The sequence below is a fragment of the Astatotilapia calliptera genome, chromosome 10, assembly GCF_964374335.1.
Source record: "Astatotilapia calliptera chromosome 10, fAstCal68.1, whole genome shotgun sequence".
Lineage (NCBI taxonomy): Eukaryota > Metazoa > Chordata > Actinopteri > Cichliformes > Cichlidae > Astatotilapia > Astatotilapia calliptera.
This window is the reverse complement of record NC_137431.1, coordinates 3,220,437-3,244,545: the sequence shown is the minus strand read 5'-3', so window position 1 is coordinate 3,244,545 and position 24,109 is coordinate 3,220,437. Positions and strand designations below refer to the sequence as shown.

Below are 24,109 nucleotides of genomic sequence, written 5' to 3'. Positions count from 1 at the left end.
AAATACACTAGCATGATCCTACAATGATATGTACAGCAGTCAAAACTCACTGGTTTTATTATCCCTTACTGTTTCACTATTAACATAATATTTGGTTTAAAAATCTGTAGTTTTGGTATGTAATGTTTTGTAATGTGTCATCTCATAATCACAGAGTTGATTTGGGAATTTTCTATCTGTGCTGATCTTCTCCTCAGTCATGTCATCCTAAATATAACTATTACTGAGTCATCAGCTCAAGGAAGTAGTTGCTTAACACACCCACTCTACGATACTTCCCCTCCACAGCCTATATAACACCAGACTTCAATGTATGCACACAAGTCAAAACAGTGAAGAAGTATGAGGTCTCTCACCGGGTGTATTCTGTTCAGTCTGGCGACTGCAGTTCTCTCTGTGCCGCTTTCTGAAGTTTCTGTGGAAGATGAAAGTTTTGCAAAGGTATGTATATGTTTCCTTTGCTTGTCCTATAATTGTAACACAAGTCCTAGGATTATGGGGTATTAAGAATATTGTTCAGATCTCATGTTTTTTGACAGAACTACCTGAAGAAATTCTTCAACCTCACAGAGGAGGAGGGTCCAGCTGTCAGAAGGGGCATCAGCCCGCTGAACAAGAAGCTGGCTGAGATGCAGAGATTCTTTGGTCTCCAGATCACCGGGTCTCTGGATGCTGACACTTTGGCCATGATGAAGAAGCCCCGCTGTGGGGTTCCCGATGAACAGGTCGCTCGTTTCTCCATTTATGGAAAAAAATGGCAGAAACGCAGCCTCACATACAGGTGAATGATCTAAAGACACAACATAACACACAACGTGAGAAAATGTGACCACACTAATGATTTTCTTGATTATTGTTGTGCTCTGCAGGATAGAGAACTACACACCTGACATGTCTGTGGCAGAGGTGGATGCTTCCATAGGCAAAGCTCTGCAGGTGTGGGCCAAAGTCACTCCACTGAGGTTCACAAGGATCTACAGCGGCATTGCTGATATTAGGATCTCCTTTGTTCGCCGGGGTGAGTGCAAATCTTTTTCAGCAATGGAAGATGCACTCAGATAACATCATTATTAAAAATATGAGTCTAAAACAATAGAAAATAGAGTATGGATAGGTTACTCAGAATAAGAAAATCCTAAAGAAATGATGTACTTATACACACGATACCTCTAATCGGCATTATATTGTATTACATAGAGTTATATATGTTTTAGATTGACTGTTTGAATCCACTTGGAGATAACTATTTACCAAATGTTTCATGTCAATGTGTACACAAAATGGTTTGTAAATTTTGGCTTGTTTGCCTTATTTAACAGAACATGGTGATTTTAATTCCTTTGATGGGCCCGGTAACACTCTCGCCCACGCCTTTGCTCCCGGTGATGGTCTTGGAGGGGATGCTCATTTTGACGATGATGAATCTTTCACGTTCCGCTCAAGCCGTGGTGAGGTTTTCACTTATCATTTTTCCTTTTTTGATCTTTACGTGCTTTACGTGTGATTTTAGAAAATAACTGCATTGTCGCACTGTCCTGTAACCGGCCTGCCATTATGTGTTTTCGGCTTCAGGCGTCGTCCTCTTCATTGTCGCCGCCCATGAGTTTGGTCACTCTCTGGGCTTAGGTCATTCCAATGTCCCTGGTGCCCTAATGTACCCAACGTACTCCTACAGAAACCCTGACACCTTTGTTCTGCCTCAGGATGATGTTAGGGGCATTCAGTACCTCTATGGTGAGTACTGAGGGTCTGAGTATTGCTTTGGTATTGCTGCTCGTTTTGACCTTTGGTGGATTGTGAAGCAGGGCTTCCCAAAACTTATCTTTTAAATTCTAGGTTCAAACTCTAGGAAGGATCCCTCTGTGGATGATCCCAAACCTCCCACTACTCCTGATGCCTGTGATTCTACCATGGTATTGGATGCTGTCACAACCCACAGAGGAGAGATTATCTTCTTCAAAGACAGGTTTCAGATATGCGCCGCAGCAGAGTGCTAAAACATCTAAATCCACAGTTTAGTAATGATTGTTTGATGGCTCATGTTTGCCTCTATTTATTATCAGCTTCTTGTGGCGTAGCTTCCCCCAGAGCCAGACTCCACAGCAAAGCCTCATCAGAAGCTTGTGGCCCAGTGCCCCTGTGGACATCGATGCTGCGTATGAGAGCCGACAGTTAGACACAGTGTTTCTGTTCAAAGGTACTGGTTTCTCCTTATCTATGTAAGAAACACATTCCATATTTTGGAATCTAACTTAAGCGTTTTCAATTGTTTTCTACAGGTCGCAAAGTGTGGGCCTTCACTGGCAACCAGCCCGTGCGGGGCTACCCTAAAACACTAACTGCTTTTGGTCTGCCAAAAGGAGTGAGGAAAATCGACGCTACCCTTCATGATGTAAACTCTGGCAAAACTCTCTTCTTTGTAGGCAATAATTACTTCAGGTGAGTTGAAAGTTTACCAGTTCCAATTTTCACTGTGAGCTACTCTATACTATTAACGTCAACTGGATCAATCTATTTTCTGTTTTTCTCCAGTTATGATGAGTCCAGAAAGACTATGGAGCAGGGATATCCCAGACTGGTGAATCAGGCCTTTGCAGGCCTGACCAGAAGAGTTACGGCAGCTTTCCAGCACAAAGGTGAGTGGTCCTCACTGCTAACCTGAAATTAGAGATTTTAAAAAATGTCTTGCCAGACTAAAAGTCATGCTACTGTCATTGTAATTTCCACACTTTTAACATAACAGCAGAACCAGAAGCAGCTCTAAAACCTCTTGAAAACTCTTTAACTCTTAAACTATATGCTCCAGTGTAAAACCGAAAAGTAGCACCTACTTTATAATGAGTCTAAAAACATAACCTCCCCGAACAACAGTTAAGTATTAAGTACTGAGCTTAGAGACAGTAGTAGGTGGATTTTTTTGGCAAAGTCTGCTGGCTGTATTTATGCTTTAAGCTAAGCTAACCGTCTTTTAGTTTAGTGTAACCAACACATGAAAGCAGTGGCCTCATGTATATCATTGAATTAAGACAATGTATTATTTTTGTGAACCATTTCTTTAACTAGTATTTAGACTAACACTAAGCCATTGTTCTGCAGGTTACACTTACATTTACAGTGGACCCTACATGTATGAGTACGACCTGGGGACTGGGACACGGCACCGTGTGTTGAGGAACAGTTACTTCCTGCGCTGCACGAACTCCTAGACGAATGGGTCTTTGTTTTTACAGTATGTAGTAATTGTGCAAACTAAGACAAAAATCTGTAAACAAAGCCTACAGTATTATTCAAGTACTTCACTGAAAACGTTTAAACTGCACTTTTCTCAATTTCTTTTTAAACATATAATAAAAGTGGGGCTTAAGGAGTCAGTACTATGATCTATAAATATATGATCTACACATCCTTGCCTCTGCTAAATTATTTTGATCCCAGGTGGACACAAAATCTTTGCCCTTGCCTGAGTAATTCATTGTACTTTAACAACAGTTACAGCTCAAATAAGATTGTTTAGTGCTGCAAGTTTTGCTGAAACAAAACAAAACAAGTTTATACTGGAAACAACTAAATTAAAAACTGATATTGGTATCCTGATATGACTGAACACCCTCTAAAGATTTTGAGAATATTAAAGAGAAATTGAACCACTGACCAAGTAGTATTATGTTAAAGGGGGATTTAATACTGCATTGTGCTATAGCTGCAGAAGGTATGAGATTGATGAGCACTGCATTAAGTAATTAATTTTGAGAATATTTTAATGACCTTCTAAATGCAGCTTCAAATGTATTTTCTAAATGTGTTTTGTTGTAATTGCTCAGATGACTTCATTTTAAAAGGAGCATTCACTAATAAATACACGAAATGACTTCATTGTCTTTAGACTGTTGTTTCTTAACTATGATATGAAAAATGACTGTATGAATTTTAAATAACTGATGGCTACATGTCTTATTTATATAAAAGCTGAACTGTTTAAAAACATCTGATACTTTTTGGTTATTATATCCAATATAAATAATACATTCTCACACAATATAATAAATACATAACATGGCTTCTTGGCATAACAACACATCTGTACGGAGCAGAATGTCATGGTCATGGGTCATTGATTCAGTGCTTTGTGTTCATGGACTTCTTGACTAATCATTATGATGTTTCTAGAGTGACTCATATTTATTAGTTTAGTTTTTTTTGGAAAAAGGGGAAAAAACAACCTCTGCTTACCACACAGCCTGACACAGAAATCTGTACATAGACACCCCCCCCCACACACACACACACACACACACGGTGCTGATGAAATACCCTGATGTCCTGCTTCAAGGCTTTTCAGACTGAAATCAACATGTTCTTGTTGATGAAGTGAACATGCATGAACATGACGTAAATTCCTTTACATGCAGATCTAAGGAATATATCTCCCCCTATAGACACACACACACATTAACATTGTAATGCTGGTCTTATTCACAACACTGGCACTGAATATTTCCATAAAAAATATGCAACTAGCTCATTATAAGCTTTAAAGTCTTTTCCACAGCATTGAAACATAGCTGCTAATCATGTTAATAATCTGACCTTTGCTGAAGGTAAGCTTGTGCTCCATATTATAGCGAATACTTGGATTATAATTCTTTAGCTGATCAGATAATGATCAGCTTGCCGTGCAGGGAATTATGTGTCATTTTGCATGAAAATACTTTTGCATATTTCCAAATATGCTGACAACGTATTAACTGACTCATTGCACTCTCTAACCTAGTCTGAAATAGTTAATACCAGCAATTAAACTATACATTTTAAATTGTTATTATTTTAAGGGAAACATTAACCTAACCAAAGATACAATGGCATAAATTGGGCCTCCTGCTTCTTTGATTTCTTCTTCGTACTTTCCTGCCAGACAAAAAATGCATACTGGAAGCAAGGAAACAAAACATAAGGAGTGAGGGGATGAGTGAAAACACAACAAAGAACAGAGGGAGAAAGATGCAGGCAATATATACAGATAGCAGATAAGGATGGAAGAAGGAACAGGTGGGAAAACAGCTGACACTAATCATAGGGGACGTATATGGGAAGTGAAACTGAACGATGAGGGACTATCAAAATAAAACAGAAAACCAACACTGAGACATACCAGCTTGACACAGACAAAAAGGAAGACAGAGACAGGATACAGAGGGACCAGTCAGACATGGGGTAATGACTGGGGAACAGAAGATAAATAGACTACAGAGGACAAAATATATGACGAGAGAAAATAGCAATGCACTTGTAATACACACACCCCAGACTTAAATACAAGAGCCCAAACCTCACACGAAACCCAAAATACTGACTCAAAGTCCCTGGACCATGAGAGAATCAATTTATATTCTACAGCCATTTATTCATTAAGCAGAAACGTTTCCTACTGGCACTTAAATGAATAAACAATAAACAGTGGAACTGGAACCTGTGAAATACTGTAAAATAAAATATTTATTTATATTTTTTATTTCAAGGTAAATGTGATTACTGTGTGTTGATCTTAAAATATATATATATAACCCAATATATTTTATTTAAGCAATACACATTGGATGTTGTGGATGAAACTACAATAACTACAATGCTTAGCCAAAGATGACGTAGGAAGCACATCTCCTCCTGTGATTGGCTGATGTGTTTATTCGTGCGCTGCTGAAGGTGAAGCGTTAGTCAGTTCTGTGTCTCAGTCCGAAATGTCATCCAGTGGACTTTTAACCATGCACGCTCAAATCTGTAAACGTCTGGTAAGTGATGGGCTGTGAAACTGTCATCTTAGGTTCGTGGTCATGTTGTTGTAAGAAACAGGAAGGCTAGGCTGGCAGCACAGGGCCCTGGTTAACTTCAAGTAGCTGTGCTAACCTTGCTCTGTGTGTGTGTGTGTGTGTGTGAGTAGCGTCCTTGGCAGGTTAAAGTAATGCAAACACCTGAAAACATACTGTACTTGTAGCTGGTTGGTCAGAGTACTTTAAAGAAGCAGTAGTAGTATGCTTTACTGGCTTCAATACAGTCGACAGTGTATCAGAAAGGACTAGTTGACACCAAAACAGGCTAGCTATAGCATCAGCTGCAGCTAGCTTAGCGCCCACAAAGAGTACCATTGAAACTCTAGCTCCTGTCACTTCATTAGGCAGCTGATATTACCTGAATACCTGCCTTTATTGTCATATTTTTCACGGTGACAGTTTTATTCTAGAGCTTGATTCTAACGTGTGATGTTCGGGTCTGTGGGACACCTTTTCATTGTTTAGTAAACGTCAAGTTTTTCAGATTTATCATTATTTCAACAACGGCTAATTTTCTGTGAAGAACATAAAATAACCCATTTTAATGATCTCGCACTGTAATCGTGTTTGACACGTTTCGCCCCAGTTATGACAGATGGCTTAGCTGCTGCTTCTGGACAGGTGAAGCGGCAGGATTTGGGTTTGTTGTTGTTGTGTTTGTTTGTTTGTTTGTTTTTCCCCGGGACGGAGTCATGTGCGCTGGTGTTTGTAATTATTAAGTGAATGTTTTTTAATTAAGACAAACGGCCACGTGCACATGTAAGAAAATTAATACTAGATCTCTCATTGTTATTTATGCTGTGGATTGTGAAGACTAATATAGAGTATTCATTCACTAAAACACCAGAAAGTGTAATTGAATAAATATGATTTTATTGGAATTATTACTTGCTCATGCAAGTTTTTTACTTTTAACAGAAAATGATATTTGCTGCATCAAGTGGCTTCACACACAGTCTAACATCCTGCACATTCAGAAACTTATTATTTTGACTGTAGTAATGAAACCAATGAAAATTAAAGAATTGTTGTGCTATTACTATAAAATATAATTTGTTACTATTTTTTTTTAAATAATTGTCATTACAAATGAGTCCTTGACCTCAAAAAACAAAAAGAGAAACTTCTCTTTCTTTTTTTATTCCCACTAATACTCTCGGTGTAATTGTGTCATAAAAAACAGGAGAGCTGCATGCAGATGCAATTTCAGTGTGATTAAAAACGCAGACGCAGACTGACACGTTGCAAAAGTTCAGGAGCAACCTCTTAACTGTGTTGTGTTTGCTTAGATTCAAAAAGGTATCTAAAACATCAGAGCTGCTTCTAGCTTTGTTTGGCAGTGTGGAACAACCTGATGATGGAAAGTGTCAGACGACTAAAACATCAACTAAACGCATCCAAACTCTTTTTTTTTTTTTTTTTTTTTTTTTACAAAGCTGAGGAGGTGACTTGGAGGGAAAAAACCAGGCCAACTCAGTCTGAAAGCTGAAAACCTGTGTGGCTGTCACATTCAATATAGCCCTCATTTGTCAGTATGTTTAATTCTATAAATTGTTTTAAGTAAGTACTCTGCTCTTTACAGTCACAGCTTGTTGTCTTTAACAGTCTCAATGTTTTTCTTTCCCTGTTTGTGTGGGATTTAGCCGCGATAACACATGCTGTTTTCATAATTATCAATAGCCTGATATAACAAGTACCCTTATTTAGACTTGTGAAGCAGCTGCCTGTGTTATTGTTTCACAGAATAGGGTTATGAGACTGTGTCAATAGTTAAAAGTGGCCAGCAGATGTTCTGGTGGAGACGGGTGTCAGAAAGTTTCAAAGCCTCAGGACGTTTGAACGTTTCACAAAACCTGTTTCTACTATGTGGTGTACATATGGTAAATGGCCTGTATTTGTATAGCGCTTTTACTAGTCCCCCTTAAGGACTCCAAAGCGCTTTACACACACATTCACACACTGGTGGAGGCAGCTACAGTTGTAGCCACAACTGTCCTGGGGCAGACTGACAGAAGCGAGGCTGCCATATCGCACCATCACCAACACCAGTAGGCGGTAGGTGAAGTGTCTTGCCCAAGGACACAACGACCGAGACTGTCCGAGCCGGGGCTCGAACCGGCAACCTTCCGAACCGGCGAACACCCAACTCTTGAGCCACGATCGCCAATGTGTGTTTTGTGTTTCTGCTCGTGCTTTTTCCAAACGAGGTTCAAACATTTCAGTCACATTCATCTGCCTGTTCTCGCATTCTTGTAATTCTCCATATCGTTGAAAGGATTCTCTGAGGAGTTTTAGGACTTTTAGATAAGAGAGAACATTTGGAAGATAACAGATGGGAAGAGTTTTCAGAACGTGAGTCATTTTGCCTTTATTGGATAGAACAGTGCAGAAAGTAGACATCAGCGCAGGGCGAGAGTGAAGGGGTATAACACACAATAAATGATCTGGGGCTCTAAATTCCATACGTTGGTCACTTCCTCAGCCAGGTGAGCCAAAGCAGCACCATCAGTTCAGAGTCTGAAAGTGAGCACGAAGACAGGATTTGACACTGAACACCTGCCCCAAAGCAAACCCTTGGATATCAAAAATGGTGACACTGAATAGTCTCCTCGCCCAAAGAATGAGCCATTGAGCTTGACTGGTAGCATCGTGCAACCAGGGCCAAGACAAATGGTGGTCCATCTTGTGGAGGGCATCAAAGCTGATTTTTACTCTTCATCCTAGATCCCATCTACAAATATACCAGTGTCAGTAGATGTTCCCTGATTTGATCCTTAGCAACAGAAAGACAAGCTGCAATGTGTGTTTTAGAGGTGGACGGCAAGTAGTACATATGTAACACACACTGTTGTATAGGGTAGCACAAAAAGGCTGCTTGTAGATGATATATCAATCTGTTGAAAGATATAAATGTCAGTAGTGATGACAGTTTGCTGCCTTTATATTTGATTCAATTTTCTATTTCTATTACATTTTATGACCAAAAATCAAACAGCATATTTCATAAATGGGCTTCAATAGAAGTAAATGACCAAATATTAACCATATATATGGTCTATCTATATTTCTTGGACTTGGGGTAAAATAAACATCTGTTAAGTACTTTTAGATACGTTGTTATTGTTGTATTGGTTAATAAAAACCCTAAATGTGTTGGGTCCAACCGATCCACAAAACAAAGGTCAGACACCTGTCATAAGCATTATATCAGCTGAATACTTATGTTCACTTATTATTTATAACATTTATGATCTTGTCACTGTAGGCTCACAAGTATCTGTCAAGAACCTACACATCTCATCCTTCCCTCAATGTAAGTACTATCACTGAGAGCCTGCACTGATAGTTAATCATCTGTAGAGCACAATAACATATATACACTAAATTGTATGGTCATAGGAAGTCGTCATTGTCAGCGCAGTCCGCACTCCGATGGGATCCTTCAAAGGCAGCCTAGCTTCAGTTCCAGCCACCAAACTGGGCTCTATTGCCATCAAGGGGGCCATTGACAAAGCAGGTATGTTTGGCCACTTCACTTTCACTGCTCGGACGGATCCACTTTCCTCTGTTGCTTGATAAACGTCGGCTGGCGCTGTGTCCATACAATAGGTTGAGTATCTGTCTCTCATGAGTGGAAACAGGGCTGCATTAAAACTGAGGCAGCTGTGCATGTTCAGTATGTTGCCTTTGTGTTTAGGAATTGCTCCGGAAGAAGTGAAGGAAGTCTACATGGGCAATGTGCTTCAGGCTGGCGAAGGACAGGCCCCCACACGACAGGCCTTGCTCGGAGCAGGTATGACCTCTCGGCTATATTTAACCCACAATATTGATACATCTGTGGTGCCTTGAGGGATATTTTTGAGTCTGCAATATGAATTATTCCCAATTTCTTGAGCTAAACACTGTGTTTTGAATATTATCTCTTGACATTGGAGTTCAAATGTGCATCCAAGCAGAATCCAGAGCTGGTGAGAAGTTGTCTTCATCTAATTTCTGTTATAGTAAGAATGATGTCTCTGATTGCCTCTACAGGACTGACCCTCAGCACACCAGCAACAACCATCAACAAAGTCTGTGCATCTGGAATGAAGTCCATCATGATGGCAGCTCAGAGTCTAATGTGTGGACACCAGGTATTATCAGCATTAAATATACAAGGTGTAACAAAACACGAGTGCAGATTCTTCTGAAATACTGCATCTTTTGCTGTCATGCTAGTACTCGATCACAGATGTGATCCTGATAAATGCATAAATGCACGTGTTTATCAGGACTGAAAGAAACTTTTGTTTATAATGGGTTATTCTGGCTTTGTAATGCAAATTACTCTGACTATAGTTCTATATGTGTGACTTAGGATGTGATGGTGGCAGGAGGCATGGAGAGCATGTCCAATGTACCTTATGTGATGGCAAGAGAGACCCCATCCTACGGAGGAGTGAGGATGGAAGACCTCATTGTGAAGGACGGACTCACTGATGTCTACAACAAATTCCACATGGTGATCCTCATGTTCTACTTATTATTGGAAAATTATAAGGCCTATGTGCATTTAGAGCATTATAATATTGTTGCTCTCTTACAGGGTAACTGTGCAGAAAACACAGCCAAGAACTGCAAAATCAGCAGAGAGGAGCAGGATGTGTACGCCATCAACTCTTATAGCTGCAGCAGAGCAGCGCACGAGGCTGGTGTGCTGGCAAAGGAGATAATACCTGTTACTATTACCCAGAAAGGTACAGGAAGATATACCATGTTTGTCTCGGCCCAGTGACTTTAATTAGTGTTATTGCACAGCTAATGTTGTTGATGGGGTTTTGCAGGCAAACCTGATGTGGTGGTGTCTGAGGATGAGGAGTGGAGACGGGTCGACTTCAGCAAAGTCCCCAAACTGAGAGCTGTGTTCCAGAAAGAGAACGGTAACGATGAGTTATAGAGCAACATGAAGCTGTGTGAAGCATCCACATTCTTCTTGCACTTTAACACTAATTAAAATAAAACAAAAAGATTAAAAATGAGATTTTCTTTAATATTTTTAACTAAGACGTGTAACATCAGACAAATACAGTGTGTACTGTTTTTATTAAAATAACTTAAAAAAAATTGTACAAGTAGTTCTGCTGCTACAGGAAATGTTAATAACAGTAATGTGGTTGCTCATCTGTGCGTTATTAAAGGTGTAATTTATTTTGATGGGTCTCTTGTTATTTTTTTATTTTGCTGTTTTCAGGCACGGTGACAGCAGCCAATGCCAGCACACTGAACGACGGAGCTGCAGCTCTTGTTTTAATGACAGCAGATGCAGCAAAAAGACTCAATGTGACTCCACTGGCCAGGGTTGTTTGTAAGTTTTTCATGGACGCTTGCTTCATGGAGAGCTTTACTGTTGGTTTGCTCTTGGTTCGCACTCACAAGGTGAGGAAGGAGGCAGTGCTGGTCGATATTGCTGGAAAAAACAAAAAGACAGTGTAAAACCTAACCCCAATAATTACCTGACACCATATGATCAAGTACTTGGTGACAGTGGGAAAGAAAAACATTTAACAGGAAGAAACCTCTGGCAGAACCACATTGACCACATTTTTTTATGCTTTTTTCAGAGCATTTAAAATCACAAGAAAACAGCAAACAAGTTTAAGCATTGATATTCGTTAGAGGCATCTTTAAAAGAGGGTTATTGCAAACCCAAAGGCCGACTGGCTCCAAATAGTTGGACCTGTATAATGAACTGGGTAGAAGCTGACTTGATACATTTGACCATCATTTGTTCCAGTGGTATCTGTTCAACTATCTTCATTAAAGTAACAAAAATCTGTCATAAAAAATCTTCTGTTGTTAAACCGTTAGCTGGCTTTGTTTAGTTGTTGTTTTTCAATGCATCCATTTGAGTCTGACACCAGTTCTTCAGCATTTGTTTATATCAAGTCACGGTGGTAAAATGAACTCCTTTTGAAATGAAAGTGTTTCTTGTTTCCTCCTGAGAGTATCTTTGGATGACTTTTGGTTGCCAAACAGTTCATATATATCTGTACATTCTCTGATTTGTTTTACACAGCTTTTGCCGATGCTGCAGTTGCACCCATTGATTTCCCCATTGCTCCTGCATTTGCTGTACCAAAGGTGGGTTATGAGCATGTAGTCTGGCACTTACATTTTCTAATTATTTTGCAACAATGACACAACCCCCAAAAACATGGTTTTACAGATGGAGGCCACCAACAGTTTTTTCCCTCCTCATCTTTTCAGTTTTTTCACTAGTTTGATGAGACTAGTCCTCTATTAGGCCTGTCTCTGTATCACCTTATGCTTTTAGTAGTCTGAGGCAATACTTGGGACCCTACAGAGGTTACACAGGTAGACCAACTCTGACAGGGTGACACATCAACATCTGCCATTGACAGAAGGCTTTCTGTGTCTCCCAGCACAATTTCAAGAGTATGGGAGAGATTCGAACAGACAGGCAGTTACTTTAGGATAGCTGGACTGGGCCATAGAAGGTCCTTAACCCATCATCAGGACTGGTGTCTGCCCCTGTGTGCAAGGAGGAATAAGATGAGCACTGCCAGAGCACATCAACAACTCGTGTAGGAGGTCACTAAAGAACCCAGAATAGCATCTAAAGAACTGAAGGCCTCACTTCTTCCAGTCAAGATTACATAATATAAGAATAAGCCTGACCACAAATAGGAGAGTTCCAACGACAAAACCACTGCTGACCAAAATAAACACAAACTCCATTTTTCAAAAAATATCTTGATGATTTTGGTAAATAACCCAAAACCTTTGGGAAATATTCTGTGGACATGGGAGACAAAAGGTGAACAAAGAATTCAACCAAGTCCAACCTGAAAGGCTCATCGTCAGTTATCACAAATGCGCGATCCTGCTTCTTGCTGCAAAGGGTGACACAACAACACAATGACATCATCATTTAGAAACTGCATGTCGTATTTGCCTGGGTTATATTTGTTTTGTGATTACTAAAGATTGTTCATATTTATATTTTTAGGTTAAATTAAAAGTATATACAAAAGCATAATATAATAATTATTTAGACCCATATATGTGTATGACTAGACCCGTGTGTGTGTGTGTCTGCCAGGTGCTGGATGCAGCAGGGCTGAAGAAGGATGATATTGCCATGTGGGAGATCAATGAGGCCTTTAGCGTGGTTGTGCTGGCTAACATCAAGATGCTGAACATCGACCCAGCAAAAGTCAACGTTAACGGGGGAGCTGTGTCACTGGGACACCCCATTGGGTAGGTGACACAACAAAATGTTACAACTTGGCTTTAACTCACCTGGTTCTTCTCAAAAGTATTTTTTTCTAGTAAATGTGTTTACATTTGTCTGAAATATTCAGATGTGGCCCATAATATTGCAAACAATACATCATAACTGTTTCTCTTCGCAAACAAGAAACCTGACACGTGACAGCCCTGCTAACCTTTTTGGCTTTGTCAGAGTTAATTATTTAACTGGAGCAATGCTTAACCACAGGTATGTGGATCTTCTCTAAGCACTGACCTTAGCAATTGAGACTTTGTTGACTATGCTTAAAAAGCCAGCTCTGTGCCAACAAACCACATAATTTAAATTAACTCTACAAATTCTGCGAAACAGTGTGCTCAAATGTCCAGCCTGACTTATTCTAGAAGCTTGTCAATGGCTAACAAAGGTGCCATGGCCGAGATTAACTTGCTAAGAGACATTTAAGCAATATAAATAGGTGCGTATGTATATATTTGAGCCTGTATATATAGTATTAAACATGCATAGATGAGAGAAAATCCAAAATAAATTCAAACCTGTTTACCCAATTTATTGAAAGTCATTGAAGAAAAATCTCAGAAAAATCATTCCACTCTGGAAAAAGAACAGTCCAAATTAATCATTCCCAAAATGACTATTCATGGCAGGCTCAGCCTACGTTTGAAGCCGCCGAGGTGTTCGATGGCGGGGCTGACGTGATGTCACTGTTATGAATGAAATTTGCCACAGTCCAATAACTCCAGCCGTACTTATCTTGTCCGTTTAACATCTTTATTGCATTCCATCAGTTGTATTTATTGTTCAACAGTTCTCTTTATCCAACCTCATTTATCATAAATCACAACAGCATAGCGGTCACAAACTGTTTGCTTTTTCCGACCAAACAACATCTGACACTAATTACGTGTGCCTACCTTAAATACAGTCCCATGTTTGATTTCTGTGCACTTCTGTAGTACGCCATGGCTTTTTAAACCTAGAGTAGAAAAGAAACTATTACCCTCTATTTCTCTTTCCTCTGTCAGGATGTCTGGTGCAAGAATTGTGGGTCACATGGTGCACAACCTGAAGTCTGGTCAGTACGGGCTGGCGGGCATCTGCAATGGAGGCGGCGGAGCTTCTTCCATTCTGATCCAGAAGCTGTAAGAAGACCTGGCAAGAAGCTTCTGTTCCTTTAAGAGTGTTGAACTGTGCAGTGACTGTCTGCTGGTTCCAAAGGACTCTCACATCTATAAGCTCCTGTTAATTGTGAAGAAAGAATCTGTTACGTTAATGTCAGCGGCCTTAGCAAACAGCAACACGGGACTCCTGTGATGTCGTGACTCCAGTGTACAAAACACTCCTCTTGTTTGAGAACACGTCTTGTGCAAAAAATAGAATAATGTTTAACTCTGGTTAAATAAATAGTTTTTTGAAAGCACTGTCTTGTTATTGGTCTGTTGTGAGCGTGTGTATTTACTGGGTATTACTACAATTACCAGTTTGTGTTGTTTTTCAAACTGGCCACTAGATGCCGCAACTACCTTTCTTAAGTTAAGTTGTTCTTACACTGGATACATAACGTGCCAGAGATAAGCGATAACATTGACTGTGCTCTGTTTGGCTGCATTATCTGCAACAGCAATGTCTTTTTAACCTTTTGAAATTGGGGATTAAAGGATCAGTTTGCCTCTGATTATAAGAACTGCACTTTTCCCCTCTCTTAAATATTCTCTGCCTGAAGGGAAACAAACATTTGTCTGTAATGATAAAACATGAATTAAACTATATTATTTATATTAAGACAAGAATGTAAAACAAAAAAGATGCTAGACAGATACCATTTTTGATGGCTAAAGCATTTGTAAATATTCACAAGGTAATCCATGTCTTTAAATAGACAGAATTCGCCCATAGAGTTTAGTGGACTCATGTTTGTGGGGTGCGGTTTAAGTGTAGTGTTGCTGGAAATGTATCATGTTTTTCCCCTGTGGGTGAACACCTAGTCAGGATATGCTGCTCAGTAAAGGTAAGTTTCATCAAAACCGGGGGAAGGAGGGTGCAATGAGTGGTTAGCTTTATGCAGGATGTTTTGTTTCCTCTAATTAGCTTGAACTCGATGATCCCTCATTATCCTCACACCCTTTCAAAGTCAGTTTAAGGTTGTGAGTGTGTCATTTAGACATTATGTACCTCCACCCTGTCCTTCATGACCGTCATCTTTCTTTCTCTATTTTGCATTTCCTGACAGTTGGCACATTCATACAGAGTTAAATTTTAACAGGGTCTGAAAGTCCTTTGTCCATTCTTTTTTAAAGTCCACTTATTTAGACGTCACAAATTAAACTCAGGGAACTCTTTGCTTTGACAGGACCGAGATTTACACTTAATGTAAGTGCATATATTACACCTTTTCACCCTATTTTTAATCTTCATGTTATGGTTAGCAGAATATAGTAGAATCTTATTAGGCCCCAGAGTAAAGCTGTGAAGACTGGTAAGAGATGGAGCTTTGATTACCAAAACACGTGCCTTATGCAAAAGAACCTAAGCTTGTATGAGATGCACAGGATTGTTACACCAATCTGCAAACCTCTCGGAAATATATATAGAACACTGTCTTTCATCTGTACTGAAGTATGGTGCTTTGTAATGGGGCTGGTATTGTATCAAAAGCATTGTTTGTATTTGTCTCAATCCGAACGTGTGTATTTCAGTCTGTGTGGAGATTTGTGTGTGCGTAGCAAAAGTTACATGTTAAAAAAAAAAGAGAAAAAGTAAAACTGCATGATTGTAACTTGTGATGTTGTGTGTTGTTGTTGTTTTTTATAGAGATTTGCGCTTTAATACTTTTGAACCATTCATACTCACAGAACAGACATGAACACACAGACATACTGATTTCTCTACGCACACACAAATCTGATTACACGTACACGAACTGGAATATGTACATGTGAATTAAGATACTGAGATATGCCCATATTCTTTGCACCTGTCATTTTTTTATCCAGTTGTGTGTAAATCCACTTGAGCACCACATGCTGGGTGCGCACACAGTGGGAAAGGGCGTGACTCTGGCTGTTGATTACATTCGAGGCGAGAAAGAAAATGAGACGGGGAGAGAGAGAAACAAACGAGTGCGGTAACAGAGTCAGAGAACCGAAGGAAACTTTCGAGGTGAGAACTAGTAAATAATTCTAAGTAATTTAGCTGTCCTGGATCACATGATACCTTCATACCAAAGTAAGATGAGCAAATATTTATTCAAAAATGTTCTCTCTTCAGTTTAAATCTTATTTGTGAATAACAGAAAAGTGTAAACGAGTATTTCTGTTTCATTTTAATATGTGTGTGTTATTTTTTAGCTTCTTATTGTGGGGCCAAGCTGTTCAGTTTAATGAAAAAATACAAATCTGCAAAGATGTGTGAATGTTTTTATACCTGTGTTGCACCTAACAACTAGTATTTAAATGTGTTTAAATTTTACACATCACTTTTCAGGTTTCACAGAGTTCTTCTTCTTCGGGCAGTAAAATCAGTTTCACTATGAATAATAATCAGGTATGGTCACCTCAAGTGTTATTCTCAGGTTGTTATTTGACTAAACATACATATACAAACAGGCTCGATCTGATATCTCAACTTTATAACTGAATCTAACAAACCGATGCTGATGAAATGATTACCTCAGTGACAGGTAGAGCAAATAAATTCATCTTTTTTTTGTCTGTATATCTCCAGGTGAGCGGTCCCATGTATGACAACCAAGTGTTTAAACATGAAGAATATAGTCCTCCATATTCTGTAACACAGCAGATCCCCAGCCATTCCTCCATCAACCAGTATTATACTTCAACACCCGGAATACCAGCTAATCCAAGGCAAACAAAAGGTACTGGAATATTTGATTTGACCAAGGTTGTCACTTGGCAAATATCCATCTGGAAATATGTATTGCACATTCACAGAATCATTAACTTATTTTTGTTCCACATTTTAAATCCACACATACTAATTTAACCTAAATAATTAAAATTGTTTCCTTGATTAAATGAATACAGTTTCAATCGAGTCTTTTCTAGAGACACAAGACAACGTGGCTAAAATAGTTTTAAACTGTTGTTGTCTAAAAGTTGGCAGGCAGAAAGCCGTGGTGACTGTTACACCAACTGATGAATTTATTGATTAACTGATTTTTAAAGTCGATAAACTTGAAGAGTTTTACGGTGTTTCCACAAGTTAAATACTGTGCAAATTTTAATATGCAGCATAAAATAGGTAACTGTAACTTCCTCTTAACCACTAGATACTCACAAATTCAAAACGTAGACACTGAACTATCCAGACACACCTTTCTGAATATGACTGCATTCATAGAGAGTTGCAAACTATGAAAGATATACAAAACAAAACAATAAAACACAGAGTGGAGTTATACTTTTGCATAAAGTTTATTTATATAGTGCAATGCAGAAACTCTTCATATTAATTGAAATGTTTTAGTTTCATAAGCTCAATAAAAAGAAACTCTAAATATTAAAGTTAGAAGATGTTAAAAGCAAAAGAAAAGAAAAAGTAAATGATGTGTTTATTTACTTCAAGAATTTTGGTTTACAATGAGCCTCAAAGTAAGTTAGCTGTGTTTATGACTCTTCTTTGGTAGAGTTTATTGCTTCTTGTTAACTGTTTTATGGTTTACATTACTACAATATCACAATATTCATCTGTCGTCACAGTGGCTGTTTAGATTTCTAAAACATGGGCAAACTCAGTGCAGTTGTGTCTTGTTTGTGACTGCGCATTAATGATTGGGATAGTTATACATTTATACAGCTCCAAATCACAACAACAGTCACCTCAAGGTGCTTTATATTGTAAGGTCGACCCTACAATAACACATACAGAGAAAAACCAACAATTATATGACCTCCTATGAGCAAGCACTTTGGTGACAGTGGGAAGGAAAAACTCCCTTTTAACAGGAAGAAACCTCCAGCAGAACCAGGCTCAGGGAGGGGCGGGGCCATCTGCTGCGACCGGTTGGGGAGAGAGAAGGAAGACAGGATAAAAGACATGCTGTGGAAGAACGACAGAGATTAATATCAAGTATTATTCAGTGCAGAGAGGTCTGTTAACACATAGTGAGTGAGAAAGGTGACGGAAGAAGAAATATTCAATGCATCATGGGAATCCCCCAGCACCCTACGCCTATTGCAGCATAACTAAGGGAGGATTCAGGGTCACCTGGTCCAGCACTAACTATATGCTTTAGCAAAAAGGAAAGTTTGAAGCCTAATCTTAAAAGTAGAAATAGTGTCTGTCTCCCAAATCAACATTTTTTCCATGAATTTTTACAAATTGATACAGGATTGTCTTTTTTTTTTTTAAATCTTGGCCTTCAGGAAGAAAGAAATGTCACTGGAAGTACATCCTGAGTGCATTTCTGTGTGTGACTGTTATCCTGGCAGTGCTCGGACTCTTGCTGTGGTACTTCCGTGAGTTGATCTGGAGACTGTGCAGCTGCATAAAATTATTTTTATAATTTAAGTATTGTAATATGGCATGATTCTGCATGCTCTTGTATATATATGAGATTCACAGTAGTAAATGCATGTGCTCACAGTATACTACCAGTGTCTACTGGGGAAGTCGTGTGGAAAAGGTGGGATGTGTCTGAGCCATACCCGGTGGTGTGATGGAACCATTGACTGTCCAGATGGAGAGGATGAATCTCAGTGCTGTAAGGCATTCAAATCAGTGTCTCAGTCTTCCACACAGTTATTTAGTGTACGAATCTATTTTTTAATAGAATTGATGTTTCACAGTTCGCCTCCAAGGGGCCAACTCCATGCTGGAGAGTTATTCATCAAGCAGCCAGACCTGGATGCCCGTGTGTGCTGACAACTGGGATGATAACTATGGACGAACTGTGTGCAGACAGATTGGTTACAGCAGGTGCTCATTGTCCTTTCCCACTGACACACTTTTGCAATGTGTGGTGTAAAAAGCTCACTCATATTACACGACTCATGATTTGCATTGCTACTGGACCTTGAATAATTTCCAAACTAAAGCATTTTTTTAAAATTACATACAAAAATATTTTCTTGGATTAGATATAATAGATATTCGTTTGATATAATAATGTGTGCGTCACATTACTGTAACTCCTCAGCCCTTTGACAAAAATGATAAGAATCATCTTGTAATTTTACACCTGGTGGCCTGTATGATACGTGGGTGATAAAGTGTTTGTTTTTTTAGCTGCACAGACCTACTGCTTACCTGTGGAAACAATGGATGTACTTAGTTTTTCCACCCACTGAGACAACAACTAATATTCTTCTGAAATGACAAATGTGCAGTATTGATTAGTACATATTTTTCAAAGTTCTAACTCAGAGGGAATGTCCTTGCGTGACATGCATGTATGTGTGAGTACAGTCTGCTGGTCTCATCTCCCTGTCACACGTGCCTCTTTGTCCCACAGAGATGATTATTTTGCCTACAGCCAAACCAGTGCAGGTTCTTTGGCCTCCAATGGATATATGAGGCTGGAGTCTGGAAGTAATAGTGGCTCACTAATACAGTCACAGCTCACTCACAGGTATACACAACCACATATCACTGAGTGCTCACTTCATACACACCACAGCATTTATAAAATGTGCCGTTTTTTTCATCCTTTCACTTTCAGCTTACTGTGCTTCTCCAAAGCTGTCACACTTCAGTGTATTGGTAAGCTACTGTGTTCTCTGTGACATACGTGAAATAATAATGTAAATCCCCAAAACTTGATTCTATTTATCTGGACGTCGTGTTTCAGTGAAGAAGCGTTTCCTCACTTGGATGAGTGATGGACAGAATCAAGTTTTGGGGATTTCCTTACTTGGATGATTGATCATACATCAATGTAATCATTTAATCTGTCCATTTGTCTGGTGCTACAGTGTCTGAATTGGTTTAAAAGCTTGAAAGTCAGCGAAAGTAACATTGAGCTCCTCGGTCCTCAGAATGTGGCAAGAGTTCAGCAGCTCCGAGCAGTCGTATTGTTGGTGGCACAGAGGCTGTAAATGGAGCCTGGCCATGGCAGGTCAGCCTCCAGGTTTCAGGTCGACACAGCTGCGGAGGCTCCGTTATCAGCCGATACTGGATCCTGTCTGCTGCACACTGCTTTAAATAGTGAGAGCTTCTATTCTCTGCTTTCTTTCACCCGAACATGTCATTGTGCTGTTGAACAATAGCAAAAACATAATCCCTCTGACGGAAGTAATCCTGATTCAAAGAACTACCTGTGTGTGTGTCATATTTACAGCTTAATGACTTAGGTGTGCCTTCAAAGACAAAGTACACAGGATATATGGGAATATTACTTTATTGCAATATATTTATTCACATGTTGGTAGAAAGGTAACTGTGTCACTGATAGCAGTGAAGCACGCGACGTGTTTGCAAGTTCAGTAGGTTTGTCTCTTTTTCGACAACAGGTTCACTTACTGTGTTTATCCCACAGAAGACATTAACATTAACTATCTTAGTTGAAGCAGGCCTAAGGTTTGGCCATGCAGCTTTGACCACCATACATTCAATTAGATGATAAAACTGTGTAAGACTGGAACTGCCAAATCGGTATCATACAGTGTCCTCAATTTCTCAGTGAGAGCCACCTTTACTTTTTATGTCGAGTCTCCAACTATCAGTTGTCGAGTCCTCCACTCAAGTGGAGGATTCATAATGGATCAATAGTGACCTCGTGTTCATCTTTTATCTACAGTGTTTTGGCTAATATTTAATAAATCCACCATGCCCATTTCACCTTGTCTTTTCCTTGGCAGTTCCTCTTCTCCTTCATTGTGGAGGGTATACTATGGGGACGTGAACTTGGAAAACATGTTTAACAGCAGAGTTCAGAAAATCATCAAACATAAAGATTTTGACACAAGAACGAATAATTATGACATTGCTCTCCTAAAGCTTGATACACCTCTGACTTTTAACAGTAAGTACTTGGAAGTTAATTTCACATGTTAATTTCAATGATACTGTGATTACGTGATTGCAAATCCAGCACTCTAAGGTGATACATGCTTATGCCTCAGATAAAGTTCGGCCGGTGTGTCTCCCCAATGTTGACCTGAACCTTTCTGCTAATCGTCAAGCATGGATCACAGGATGGGGAGCACTGCAGTCAACAGGTGAGGCAAAACCATAACTGAATATGTCAAACCTTCAGCCTTTGGCAACAGCCTTTACCATAACACCCAAAATGTAATTCAATGGTATTTATTTATACCATTTATTTATTTATATTTATTTATTTACACCATTTATATAGCACCAAATGTTTAAAATTGTAAGGAAAATACTCTACAATAATGCAACAATGGAACAATCACATAAGCAAGCACTTTGGTGACAGTGGGAGGGAAAGACTCCCTTTTAACAGGAAGAAACCTCTAGCAGACTCATGCTCAGGGAGGGGCGGGGTCATCTGCTATGACCAGACCAAGCAGAGGACTTAAATACACGGAACGGCAATGAGGAAAGTGGAAACACATGGGGAACACAGCTGATACAAAGTGACGTCACAGGGGAAGCAAAACTAAACACACAAAACATGGACCGTGAGACTAGCAAAGTAAAACAGGAAACACTGAGACATAGACTGACACGTGAGCATGCGTCAACATGACAGGAGGCAAGGCAGATGAGAGAGGGAGCGAGGGAACACGAGAGAGGGGACGAGAGAGCACAAGTAAGAGAGACATGACGGCTGGGGAGACATGGAATGACACACAGGAAGTGGAGACGAGACATCTCGACAAAGCAACATGGAAACTAAACATAGCAGCCGAAAAGGGAAACCAAAATACTACACACAAAGAAACCACAAAACACCATTAATTCCAATAGGCTGGCTCAAATGACCCAAGTCACCGGAAATTAGTTGATTCCAGTCCTGGCCAATTGTTCGATGCATCTCTAATTGTAAGTTCTTAATCATGTAACACTGACCAGCATTTTCAAAAAAGGCAGACACTGTTTAGACTATTACAATATGTGAATGAATTTCATTGATTGATTAACATCTGTTTCATTAACTTCAGTTAAATTTATTCAAGCTGTTTTTAGCAATACCAGAAATATGGAGTCAGTATTAGGACATCAAAACTGATCTGATGTTTACTGTCACCTTTTTTTTTCTTCTTTACAATAAATGCAACCACCACCAGTTCATTATTGTATCTTCACTAATAGCTACCACTACACTTTTTCCATGAAAAAGTAAAACAGTTATGCATGTCCTGTCCATGTTAAACAACACTTTTTAATGACTCTTAAACTAGTGACTGTGATATCCTCAGTTAATAGGAACATAAATGGATATTAAATAAAGCCAGTGAGCAGAACAGACTCTTTCCAACTGAGAATGAAAAGAAATACAAAGTTCAGTGTGTGACCCAGAGCAGAAGAGTAAAAACTACTACCGCTGTTTTGGATTTTTGTTACTTGTTATAAACAATATACAGTGTGTTTATGGCCTTGGATTTGGGATTACCTTGCTAGTGACAGGACCTTTGAGCCAGCTTCAGGCTTCTCAGAATGAAAAAAAAGTATTCAGACCTGAGTGGGTCTATTCCAGCAGCTGTCAATGTAGTTTGTGTCCACGTTGACACAAACACAAGAACACAAGACAAATTTAGGGGTTGAATACTTTTTTCACAGCACTGTCTAATATAAACTACGTTGAGTGAGAAACCTGTAACGCTCCTTTTCATTTTTCATTGTCGATTATTTCAGATGGGACTTAGCAAGCACTGCCTTTCATGTTTGTCTGAGTTAACAGTGTGAATAATCCTTTTTCCAGGGCCAACCCCCAAAATAATGAATCAAGCCAAGGTGACCATTTACAGCAGGGCCACTTGTAATGCACCTGAAGTATTAAATGGTGAAGTCACCAAGGCCATGTTCTGTGCAGGTAGCCTGGAGGGAGGAGTTGACTCCTGTCAGGTCAGTCTGATCCTCCTGTCACACACTCTGAGATGTAGCAATAAGTGTACAACCTGAGATATGTCTGTGGTTCTGTGTGCTGCAGGGTGACAGTGGAGGTCCCCTGGTCGTGAAAGAAGGAAATCGATGGTGGCTGGCAGGAGCTACGAGCTATGGTTATGGATGTGCTTTGAAGAACAAGCCAGGAGTCTATGCCAATGTACCATTCTTTATTGACTGGATATACGAAAACATACAGGTACGTATGCAATGGGAGGAGAATAGAGAATAAAGTCCTGTGAAATTATCTGTTGATTAATCAGTGGTGTCAAATGTTTATCCTGTATTTTCTCTGCCACATCAAATATACATTTATATTTGTAAGTTTAGCTAGAAAGTCATAGCAGTGCTTTATTTGTGCGTGCTCTTCTGTTCACTTTGTACATGACATTGAATGTTTGACTGTTTTTCATGTTGTGTGAAATGATGTTCTCTGATACATAATTTGGTGATTAATAATCATCTAAGAGAACAAAAGAGAATCTGCTCTTCCCCCTAAATCTAATCATACTTTTTTTTCTTTACCTCCATAGAATAACTGAGACGTCGGTGAATTTTTGAAAGGAACTACTTGAGTTACTTGCAAAACAAAAATCAACCAACAAAATAATGGATCAGCATTTTTATATTCTTGTTTATAGCATGCACTGAATTTCTTGCATTTGGACAAAATAAAGCTATTATTTGGTCCAATAAAACTAATTTTCAGCAAAGAGTTGTTTTTTTGTAAATTCACATTGTGCGATAGATGTGCTACAGAAAAATGTAGCTTTGCTTTTCTTACTTCTGCCTGGCTAACGAAGCTTGCTATGCCATGCCTGATACAATGAAATGAATTCATACATGTGCCTTTTAGCTCCCACCTCAACTAAGTATGATGTCCTTGAAGTGGAACAGCAAGGTCAAAGCCAGGAAATCAAATTTTGACTGTGTCACATAATGTTATGTAATAAATTCCACTAGAGTTAAATGGTAAAAA

General features: G+C 39.2%; 3 protein-coding genes across 3 annotated transcripts; all 3 read left to right on the top strand.

Moving 5' to 3' along the window:
• The first annotated feature begins 310 nt into the window (after positions 1–310).
• On the top strand, positions 311–3,869 carry LOC113030714 (collagenase 3-like). Its single transcript, XM_026182389.2, has 10 exons — positions 311–441; positions 540–781; positions 870–1,018; positions 1,320–1,448; positions 1,573–1,734; positions 1,837–1,966; positions 2,064–2,197; positions 2,280–2,439; positions 2,533–2,636; positions 3,097–3,869. The coding sequence occupies exons 1-10, from the start codon at positions 343–345 to the stop codon at positions 3,204–3,206; spliced, it is 1,419 nt and encodes a 472-aa protein (XP_026038174.1). The 5' UTR covers positions 311–342; the 3' UTR covers positions 3,207–3,869.
• Positions 3,870–5,650: 1,781 nt separating this feature from the next.
• acat1 (acetyl-CoA acetyltransferase 1) lies at positions 5,651–14,518 on the top strand. The gene is made up of 12 exons (XM_026182390.2): positions 5,651–5,786; positions 9,091–9,138; positions 9,225–9,342; positions 9,523–9,618; positions 9,858–9,958; positions 10,183–10,326; positions 10,411–10,561; positions 10,649–10,744; positions 11,056–11,169; positions 11,881–11,945; positions 12,928–13,085; positions 14,124–14,518. The coding sequence occupies exons 1-12, from the start codon at positions 5,736–5,738 to the stop codon at positions 14,242–14,244; spliced, it is 1,263 nt and encodes a 420-aa protein (XP_026038175.2). The 5' UTR covers positions 5,651–5,735; the 3' UTR covers positions 14,245–14,518.
• An 867-nt stretch (positions 14,519–15,385) lies between these two features.
• Positions 15,386–23,843, top strand: tmprss2 (transmembrane serine protease 2). Its single transcript, XM_026182385.2, has 15 exons — positions 15,386–15,468; positions 16,092–16,257; positions 16,582–16,641; positions 16,822–16,972; positions 18,483–18,575; positions 18,704–18,820; positions 18,906–19,035; positions 19,571–19,687; positions 19,778–19,818; positions 20,094–20,262; positions 20,916–21,079; positions 21,180–21,275; positions 22,949–23,091; positions 23,177–23,329; positions 23,664–23,843. The coding sequence occupies exons 2-15, from the start codon at positions 16,189–16,191 to the stop codon at positions 23,670–23,672; spliced, it is 1,512 nt and encodes a 503-aa protein (XP_026038170.2). The 5' UTR covers positions 15,386–15,468; positions 16,092–16,188; the 3' UTR covers positions 23,673–23,843.
• Positions 23,844–24,109: the final 266 nt, after the last annotated feature.

Bases quoted from the DNA above. Each gene is read 5' to 3' on its own strand.
- LOC113030714 (XM_026182389.2), top strand. From the start codon at position 343: ATGAGGTCTCTCACCGGGTGTATTCTGTTCAGTCTGGCGACTGCAGTT. The intron at 1,735-1,836 runs GTGAGTACTGAG...TTTAAATTCTAG, and splicing joins GGGCATTCAGTACCTCTATG to GTTCAAACTCTAGGAAGGAT. The intron at 2,440-2,532 runs GTGAGTTGAAAG...GTTTTTCTCCAG, and splicing joins GTAGGCAATAATTACTTCAG to TTATGATGAGTCCAGAAAGA.
- acat1 (XM_026182390.2), top strand. From the start codon at position 5,736: ATGTCATCCAGTGGACTTTTAACCATGCACGCTCAAATCTGTAAACGT. The intron at 10,745-11,055 runs GTAACGATGAGT...TGCTGTTTTCAG, and splicing joins TGTGTTCCAGAAAGAGAACG to GCACGGTGACAGCAGCCAAT. The intron at 11,170-11,880 runs GTAAGTTTTTCA...TGTTTTACACAG, and splicing joins TCCACTGGCCAGGGTTGTTT to CTTTTGCCGATGCTGCAGTT.
- tmprss2 (XM_026182385.2), top strand. From the start codon at position 16,189: ATGAGACGGGGAGAGAGAGAAACAAACGAGTGCGGTAACAGAGTCAGA. The intron at 19,819-20,093 runs GTAAGCTACTGT...CTCGGTCCTCAG, and splicing joins TGTCACACTTCAGTGTATTG to AATGTGGCAAGAGTTCAGCA. The intron at 21,080-21,179 runs GTAAGTACTTGG...CTTATGCCTCAG, and splicing joins TACACCTCTGACTTTTAACA to ATAAAGTTCGGCCGGTGTGT.